Below are 10,000 nucleotides of genomic sequence, written 5' to 3' on the forward strand. Positions count from 1 at the left end.
AAGTTGGTTCCCCAAAATGACGATTTTGAAAGTTGGTTCCCCAAAATAAAAATCAGGTGAAAGTTGGTTCCCTAAAATGACGATTTTAAAAATTCATTCCCCAAAATAAGAATAATGTAAAAGTTGGTTTATTTTGGTGCAATTTTTCCAAAGATTTATTTGGATGAAAAACTATTGGCAAGCGATTAGAATGCGGGAAGTGCTCTTAATAGAAACGACGTCGTCAGACAGGCAGAAAGGAAAACACAAAGCCTACCGGTCCACCGTTCTTCGATCGGAAACAAGCCCCAAAAATGGAGAAATCAACGAAGAAGCAGCCATGGTTTTGGACCTCCGCCGTAGCTTCAATAATAACACGATTAGTACTCATCATCTATTTCCCCAATACTCTCAACTTCTCCTCTCGTCCCGAAATCTCCACCCCGCTCACCAGCATTCGCCGCCGTAATCACTAATCCCCCACACACTTCAATTTCTTTTACTGTATTGAATCAGTTCAGTAACCAATCTCTGTATGTTGATTGTTGCAGTGGCGGAAGGTTATTGGCTAAAGCAGTCTTCGATGTCGCCTTATGCTGGTTTGTATCTTCGATGATTTCTTCAAACGCTTCTGTTATATGTGTGTGTGTGTATGCTTGTATTCGTTTAATTTCATAATTCATAAAATTTGATTGATTACAGGTTCAATGTACCATGGATCTCCTCTTTTATTATCGATACTTGGTCCTCTTACCATTGATAGGTATATAAACGAATGATAGAGTTCATGATTTCTATTCAGATGTGGAAAATGTGTTGTAATTTGTGGTCAAATGGAATAATTATGTGCATTATGTTTTTCTTCTAGTGTGCTAAAAGATATACATTTTGATATTCAAGTTCAAACCGGCATTCCAGAGATATGGCACCAATTGATTTGTATATGGGTTTCTCATAGATTTTGATGTAATATGTCATGTCACATGAAAATATGTTTTTCGTTTGTTTGATTGCGAAACTCAAAACGTCTTCCAAAGTCTGCTTTTTCCTTTTTAGAGAGTGGTTGATGAAGAATGATTTTGAGTTAGTAATGATCATATATTCTGTAGTTAGGAGCGTTTGATTTCATATTGTAGCACTAACAACACAATATATGATCATTGATGATTCATAGTCATTCCTCATCACCCACCTCGTGATTTAAGGAAAAAGAAAAATGAGACTTTAAGAGACAGTTTTGAGTTCCGTGATCAATCTGACTAATATTATAACGTGACAAATTATATCAAAATATATGAGAAACACTGCAGATCAAAAACAATTGGTGCCTGGTTTATGAAATGCTAGTTTGAACTTGAATGTCAAAATGTATATCTTTTAGCAGACCAGAAGAAACACTGCAGAGATAAAACAATTGGTGCCAAATTTAGTACCGTTTGATTTTCATATTTGTAGCACTATATTTGTTCCTTCCTGCTCTCTTTTTTGCATTTCTGTATTTATCATTTTGTAGAAAGAAAAGAAAATTATATTAATATTTAGTGTGTTTGGCTTTAAAATCATTCCTGGAGTTTTAGTTTTATCATTTTGGAGCTTAGTTTGGTGATCATCTTTATGTAAATGGAAGGGTAATACTTTGTGTCATATTATCTGATATTAGTGTACTGATAAATTGATTGTTGCCGGGTCCGCAGAGGTGAAGGGCAGCGAAGCCATCTATTATTCAGGTAAATTTCTATCCTGTGTTTTTTTTTCCTTGCATGTGAAGCCAAATAAAATGGAAAACCAGGAAGACGTGTTGTTGTGTACCAACCATTATACATGTTTTTCACTTGTGAGACATGACCTTAGGGCATGAGTTTGTGGCCCTCGGGCGTGTAGCTCAGTTGGCAAAGGGTCGGAGCGACTTTGCTCAAGTACACAACAGGTTGAAGAAGTTCGAATCCTGTGGGAGACGGGCTTGGACCCCTCTGCTAGCCTCAGCCGCTGAGTTAGCTCTGAAATGCGTCCTCAAATGTGGTTCCTAGGGGCGGTTTTGTGTGGGGCCGCTAGGGGTTGCCTTGCCGGTAATCAACCTTTTGCTCAAATCAAGGTTTTAAAAGGCAGAACCGGGCCTCGAGGTGGTCCGAGGCGTAAGCCCCGAAGCGGAAATATATATACACCAAAATATGTATATATATACCACCCAAATATATATTTATATACAATATATAATATATATAAAATATTATATATATATATTACCAAATTACTAGGGGCAATGGTTGAGTGGTTCTTGACAGAGGAAAGAGTGAAACCGTGAGATAGGCTGAGAAGGTGAGGAAAAATTGGTTGCTTGGAGGAAGAGGAAGGGTCAAACCACATTTTTTGATTGAGAGGAGAAAATACTTGCTTTTTGGGTTTTAAAATATTAAAAGTACACATTGGGGTCGCTGGGCTTTGACTTTTAGTTTCTAAAAATAAGAAGCCATAAAGCTTATAAAAAAGCCAAAAATACCATTACCAAAGCAGATCATCTGAGGCATACGCCTAGACAAAGCCTCACGCGTTACTTCTCACCAAACCGCCTCAATGAACCAAGGCGTAAGCCTCGTCCAGGGTCCAAGAGCGCTGCCTCAGGTGCTGTTCGCATTGAGGTGTATGCTTCAAACGATTTTTAAAATCATTGCTCAAATACAATGGTATGTGAAAGGGGGGGGGGATCTGGAATGAAACTTGATCACATACCCTAAGGTCTTTTAACAATTTAGGCAAAAGTCTTATTAGGTTTGACTAAATAGTGATCATAAATGTCTAAATCTTTATATGGATGTAATTTGAAGTGGGTAAGGTGGTAAAATCTATGATAATAAGTAAAATATCAAAGAGATAAAGGGTCAAGAGACTGCTCAGACGAACATTCAAATGTTTATACTTATCGCTGCTCGGTTAATGTTGTCACTTTTTTGTTCATTTGTTGTTATCGGCTTCTAGTATATATATTAGTTACATTGTTGATACGAAACATATTTTTGGATACAGTCTGGCATTTGTTGTTGCAGATTTCATCACTGCAATGCTTATACGGTCAATTGGTCAGCTTCTTCAAATAGCCGATAGCCAGAGTCTGAAATCGTTAGGAGCTGGTAGACTTTTGAAAGTTTCAGGTTTTCCTCCCACTGAGACATTTAAACACTCCCTTATGCCAGATTTACCGCGGCTTTTTTGTTTCTTTATCCTAAGAAAAACTAACATTCTTTGTTTATGTAGAAAATTTTCCGTCTGGTGATATAGCTGCCCTTGTGTACTTATGGAATCCTTTGACGATCATCACCTGTTTGGGGTATTCAACGGCACCAATTGAAAATCTTATGATTGTTTTGTCTCTGTATGGAGCTTGCAAGAGTAAGGCCTTGTCAACCATCTTCTAATGCATGATTAATGTTATATTAGACAGGGGCAGACCCACTATAGTGCATACAGTGGCACGGGGCCACTGCTTTGTAGGGTTAAAATTTTTAGGGTCGTGAAAGGTGCCACCATATTATTTTGTTGGATGCAACCATATATTCCTTGAAACTACAATAATAGCACAAGTTTATTTTTGTAGAGTTGGTTTGCACGGTCTTTTCTCCCTTTAGGCTTGGGTTCAAATTCCATTTGTATCATTTTCTTAGTTTTAGCTTTTAGTTTCAGGTTTATTATGTTTCTGAATTTTTTTTTTGGGATAAAAGACCCTAACATAGGACCTCACATACAAAAAACAAGGAACTAACCAACAAACCAATGATGATTTTATAAGAAAAAAAATTATAGGCTTATGGCTTCGTTTTTTATAGTCAAATGGTGTCACCACTTGAAAAAAAACTTCTAGGTCCGCCTCTATGCAACTACATATTCGTTGAAACTACAACAATAACACTAGTTTCTCTTGGATAAAGTTGGTTTGCAGGGCATTTTCTCCATTTCTAGGGGCGGGTTCGAATTCCCTTTGTATCAATTTACTTAGTTCTTAGCTTTTAGTTTCAAGCTTATTATGTTTCTGAAATTTTTTGGGATAAAAGACTCGAACGGACCTCACATACAAAAAGCAAGGAACTAACCAACAGATCAATGATGATTTTACAAAAAAACTATCGATAGCTTCATTTTCTTATAGTCAAATGGTGCCACCACTTGAAAAAATTTCTATGCCCGCCTTTGATATTGGACTTTTAATAATGCTATATATTAGGTACTAACAAATCCCATTGATTTTTTTTGATTCTAACTGCAACAGGACTGGTTCCCTTGGCCGCGTTTGGATGGGTGATAGCATCTCATTTGTCCCTCTATCCTGCTATTCTAGTCATTCCCGTATGTCTTTCTTTGTGCCATTCCTCTTCTTCTAGCACATCAACATTCAATGCTTTGACTTGACCTTTTCCGTTTTTCCGTTTCAGTTGGTTTTGTTAATAGGTTCTGGTCTCGATACACCACCAAGGAAACTATTTGTGCAAAATAAGTATGGTGATGATCAAAATGAACTCTCGAGTGATACCCATCGTAAGCATAAGGGAACAACAAATGGAACATCAAATCTGATAGTTTTCTCGTGGAGACGAGTTGTTCTTTTCTTTTTCTGGGCTTCTGTTTGGGCATTCTATGTACTAGTTCTGTGTAGCATTTCTCTTAAGGAGTTCAGTGGTCTTGGGGAGATGTTTAAAAGGTACATCCTAGTATTTGCATGTGCATGGTTGATAGTATTCGCATGTGCATGGTTGATAGTATCCACATGTGCATGGTTGATCTCCAAACTTGAGGTCTTACTTGAAGTTCCATGGACTTTGATCAATATGTTTAGCTTGTTTCAGATTGGTGGAAGCACAGTTTATGTGCTCGTAACTGTGATGAAAACCGTATTTTCTTTCCTCACTTTGTTTCGGTGTGTCCAGTTTATATGCTTCCTAATACTTTCATTACCATCCTTTTGTTAACATATATTCTTTTAATATGGATTAATACTGGCAGAACGTACGGGTTTATTCTCAGTGTAGAAGATTTATCTCCAAACATCGGTCTCTTGTGGTGAGTACATACTTTCTTTTATGATGGTTGCGATTTGTGGACTACGTCTTATAATTAAGTTGTTTTGATGATTTTTTTGTGTGAATACAGGTACTTCTTTGCAGAAGTTTTCGATTTTTTCAGAGATTTCTTCCTGATAGTATTCCATATAAATATTCTTTTCATGGTATTGCCACTTGCTATACGGCTACACCATCGTCCTTGCTTTCTTGCATTTGTCTACATTGCAATCTCTTCGGTCCTTAAATCCTACCCTTCCGTAAGTTCTTTAGTATTTTCCCCAAACCTCTCTTCATCCTTATTTTCCCGCTATTTCTTAGTTACAAACGAAAGCTCATCATTACTAAAGTATCTTCTTTCATGATTTTGTTATGTGAACGAGTTATAATGTTTCCTAATGCAACAGCTTACACTCATTATATTTGACCTAAGCTTCATTTGGAACTATCACCACTAGTATAGAGTCCCTAAGATGTATTTAACGAACTCTTTTACCTCGATGCTGAACCTTTTCTTTAATACATGTTTTTTTTTTTGGAAAAGGGGATGGAACCCCTGGAAAAACTTTATTGAAAATGCTCTTTTCTTTAATACATGTTGATATGCTTGTTGGTTTCATTGCAACTCTGGGTAATCAATAGATTCACACTTTTATGTTTTTGAAAATCCCATTTTCTAAACACCGTTGATAATACAGAACATTGCACCATATATGATATATCTTTCAATTAGAAGCGCAGATTTGATCACTGTATTTCATTCCTTGTAGGCTTTGAAGGATTTTTATAAAAAAGCTGATGTGGCCGGTTTAGTTCTTTTAGGGTGCATTTGGTACACGGTCGGGACGGGACTGGCTGGACAGGATTGGACAGACGAGAGTGAGGTTGACCAGTGAAAGTATTGTGGAAGGTTTTAGGGTTTTAATTTGACATAGCAGTTTAGTATTTTACTGATCTTGTCTCATCTCCCTGATTTGGTGGGACAAAAAACGTCCTTTCCCAGTCTAATACCACGCTACACATGGGATAACAAGGTTTCGTCTTGGTCTGCCTTGTTCTGTCCCGCATACCAAACAATGTTTAGCAAGTTTATATTGCATTGCAAATTTCTCTATATCAGGATGAAATGAAAAATAATCTTACATCTATATTGCATTGCAAATTTCTCTATTTCACGAATCTCTTGCCAGTTACCCAAACTACAATTGTTTTCATTTTCATATTTCTGAGATATTTCTCATCGAAAATATAGTCATCGTAATCGACTGTTTCTCTAAATTGATTTCCATTGACAAGGACAGGTTGGGGATTCGGCTCTTTACTTGGGTCTGCTGGGCCTGTTTGTGAATGCACTAGCTGGTAACTGATTGAAGCACTTGTATATATATGAAGTATATAATAGAGGGATGTTCATTTCGGAACCTTAAATATTTTAGGAACCCAGGAACTACCTTTTTTGTGGGTACTCATGATGAATGACGTGATAAAATATTCACGATGAATGCCGTGACAGATGTTATTCATCATGAATATTCGCAGAATAGGTGGTTCCGGGGTTCCTAAAGTTATTTAAGGTTCCTAAATGAACCTGCCCTGTATATAATATTTATATTACAGAAAATATTTGAACCATTTATTCCACGCCATGTTTTTCTGTTTTGACGCATTGAACTTAAATTTGGCACCAAAATCTTACGATCTGTATATATATTTTTCTGGCAGATATGCAATTCTCATTTTTCCTTTTCTCTGGGTATCTGGGGACTTTACTTCTTAGCCCAGTGATGCACAACCTGTGGATATGGAGGGTACGATTCTTGTAATGTCGGAATAATTGGTTCACTTACATTCTCTGTAACTTGATTAAGTTTTAACCCGATGAATTTTGCAGGGAACGGGCAATGCAAACTTTTACTTCGCTACTGCAATGGCTTATGCCTGCTTTCAGGTTGGTCGATTTTTGTGGCTTGATTTTTAAGTAGTCCTGTTTTTTTGGGGCCCGGGACTTCCCAGCCCATTTTGGGTAAGCAAAAAAAGCCAGGTCTTTTTGGTCCCGGGTCTTGCCGGGCCGGGCTTTGGGTGTGAAAATAGTCCTGATTGGACTTTTCAGGACGGGATTTTAATCGGGCCTTGAAATGAAAAGTTAGCCTGATCGGGCTTCAAGGCCTGATCTGGGCCTGAGCTTTTTCGTGCATCTCTACAGCTCACCAAAAGAAAAAAGGAAAAGAAGCATTAATCGCTCCGCCCTATGAAAAATTTCAACATTTTTAGTAACGTTGACAATTGGCAAAAAGGAAATGTTGCGACCTTTACCGGAATTTCCAAAGTGAAACCGTCTTAATTTCCTTCCGGTAGAGGTTATAGGGGCAGAGTTTCAAATGAGAATCATAAATATTTTGAAAACCTCAGAACCAATTAACTATTCATGAGTTATTAAAGATGAATATCGTGATAAATATTCATGATGAATATCATGAATAATGAAAATTATGATAATAATAACGACTAATATTCGCCCTCGGGCGTGTAGCTTAGTTGGCAAAGAGGTAGAGAGACTTCACTCAAATACACGACAGGTTCGAGTTCGAATCCTGCGGCAGACGGGCTTGAACCTCTCCGTCAGCCTCAACCGCTGAAGCAACTCTGAAATGCCTCCTCACGTGTAATTCCTAGGGGACGGGTTCCACGTGGGACCGGTAGGGGTTGCTGGATCAACCTTTTTTGCTCAAATAATGAATAATATTCATGAATATTTTAGGGTTATTATTCATGAATATTTTAGGGTTATTTATCATGAATAAGTCATGAAATAGTTGGTTCTCAGAATATTTACGCCTTTACGGTTCTCATTTGAACTTCTATCCGGAGGTTATAACACCAAATATCATGTTCTACGTCATAAAAGAACTTGTATCTATAGTATCCGCTTGCCATTGACCAAAAACGGCATTGTATTTCCAATTTCACAGATTATCTTGGTGGTGGAGAGTGTGAGTTCGATGCTGAGCCACGATAGAGCTCTAAAGCAAGCTACTACACCCGTTTCAAAGAAGGTACTGTAGTACAAACTTCGGATGCTATACTCGAGAACTTGGATATACCACACAAACAAAATCCCGAAAAAGCTCGTTTTCAAGAGGTAACGTACGGTTTCTTCTACCCGATTTGAGATTTTTTTGTCGACATCTGGGTTCTATATCACATTATTATGTTGTATCGACAAATTTGCCGTAAATGAGTAGAATGCATTCATCACAGTTAGAAGCAGTTTATGATTGTAATCTTGTTTCAAGTTCAAATTAGATTCTTGGGGCACACTACAATCCTTCACATGTGAATGCATCTACTTAATGGTATAATTTTTAGGGACCAGGTCCTTTTTTGGACCAGATTTTTTCGAGTCGAACCCGATAAAGATCGGTCTCTGTTTTGGAATAAATAAAGACCGGTCTTTTTCTGACTAGATAAAGATGGGTCCAGCCACTTTTTGGACCGGCTAAAGACCCATCTGGATTTTTTAAATTCGTTAACTTTTTTGTAAACTTATCGGACCAAAAAGCCAAACAGGCCAAAAGCTTTGGTTTTTTTGGGCATGGGGTGGGTCGAGCCTAGGCGTTGGGTGTGAAAATAGGCTTGATCGGCCCTTTGTTTGAAAAAAATGACCTGATCGTGCTTTGGGTCTGGCTTGTGTTTGGGCTTCAGGCTTCTTCGGACAATATTCTTCCAGGTCGGATTAGATAAGGATCGGTCTTTTTCCGGACTAGATAAAGACCGGTACAGTCCGGATCTTTTTTAAGCCAGAATTGGGGACCCAGATGGATTTTTATTCTTTAATTAATTGAATCCATTAGTTCAACCTTGGACCACCACCACCCAGCTTCTCAGATACATTAATATGTGTCAATAAATAGTATTTTATATATAAAAATTGGTTTTTAAGAGTTTTTGTCAAATCATTTATGTGAACTTTGTGTTCCATAACATAATACATCAAAAACAATTCTATTTAAATCAATACAAATAGTAAATCAATCAAGCAATGGTCGATCAATACAGCCACCCATAAGGTTGAAGCTTGCCTTGAAAGAGAAACAATCAAGATGTGGGGATGAGAAAGAATCGAGCTCCGAGAAAGTAAACCTAAACCGACAAAAAACAAAATAAAGAAACCATAAAGAATTAATACGTAATGAGTCAAAAAGTAAGAAGCAAAAATCGATACAAATCATAAATTAATCAGAAGCAATGGTCGAAACACATGAGGTTGAAGCTTACCTTGAAAAAGAAGCAACTGAGCTTTGAGGAAGGGAAGTTGACGATGATTATAAGGAATATTGAGTCAAAACCACCCATTAAATATGAAATCAACAATGGCTATCTGCTTTTTGAAAAAGAGAGATTATAATGACATTAGTTGGATTAGAGAGATTGTAGGAACGAATTAAGATTTCAATGGGAGTGGTATGCTTTAAAAACATCACTACAACAAAATTAGGTTTATAGGACGTTCACAATCTCTAATTGTCCCAATAGACCGTTTTTAGGATTTAATTTATAGGAACAAAATATAAAGCGTCATATCTAAAGGTGTTGTAATAAGTTTATATGACGCTTTTGGACGTCTTAACAAATTTTTAGGATATTTTTAATATAAAGTGTTGCATTAGCAACTTTATATGATACTTTTGAGAAAGTGTTCTATAAACTCAATTTTTTATATGTCAGTTTTTCAAATAATGTCCTATAAAGTTGATAATGAGACGCTTTATATTAATAGTGTCCTAAAAACCTTATTACGATGTCAAAAAACGTCATATAAACTTATTACAACGCGTTTAGATAGGACACTTTATTTTTTTGGTCCTATAAACCAAGTCTTATAAGGAGGTCTATTAGGATGCTTAGAAATTGGAAGTGTCCTACAAACCCGATTTTATTATAGTGTTTGTATCTGAAACTTACTCTATATATAATTC

General features: G+C 36.9%; 1 protein-coding gene across 1 annotated transcript; it reads left to right on the top strand.

The window, feature by feature from the left end:
• The first annotated feature begins 175 nt into the window (after positions 1 to 175).
• On the top strand, positions 176 to 8,344 carry LOC112529431 (phosphatidylinositol glycan anchor biosynthesis class U protein-like). The gene is made up of 14 exons (XM_025140711.1): positions 176 to 444; positions 531 to 578; positions 682 to 742; positions 1,674 to 1,706; positions 3,001 to 3,125; positions 3,229 to 3,363; positions 4,238 to 4,314; positions 4,401 to 4,666; positions 4,969 to 5,025; positions 5,116 to 5,284; positions 6,326 to 6,383; positions 6,747 to 6,832; positions 6,916 to 6,972; positions 7,994 to 8,344. Exons 1-14 carry the CDS (start codon positions 294 to 296, stop codon positions 8,084 to 8,086), a joined length of 1,416 nt encoding a protein of 471 aa, XP_024996479.1. The 5' UTR covers positions 176 to 293; the 3' UTR covers positions 8,087 to 8,344.
• Positions 8,345 to 10,000: the final 1,656 nt, after the last annotated feature.

This window comes from Cynara cardunculus (genome assembly GCF_001531365.2).
Source record: "Cynara cardunculus var. scolymus isolate 2C chromosome LG 16, CcrdV1, whole genome shotgun sequence".
In the NCBI taxonomy this organism is placed as follows: Eukaryota; Viridiplantae; Streptophyta; class Magnoliopsida; order Asterales; family Asteraceae; genus Cynara; species Cynara cardunculus.

Bases quoted from the DNA above. Each gene is read 5' to 3' on its own strand.
- LOC112529431 (XM_025140711.1), top strand. From the start codon at position 294: ATGGAGAAATCAACGAAGAAGCAGCCATGGTTTTGGACCTCCGCCGTA. The intron at 1,707-3,000 runs GTAAATTTCTAT...TTTTGGATACAG, and splicing joins CGAAGCCATCTATTATTCAG to TCTGGCATTTGTTGTTGCAG. The intron at 3,364-4,237 runs GTAAGGCCTTGT...TAACTGCAACAG, and splicing joins TCTGTATGGAGCTTGCAAGA to GACTGGTTCCCTTGGCCGCG.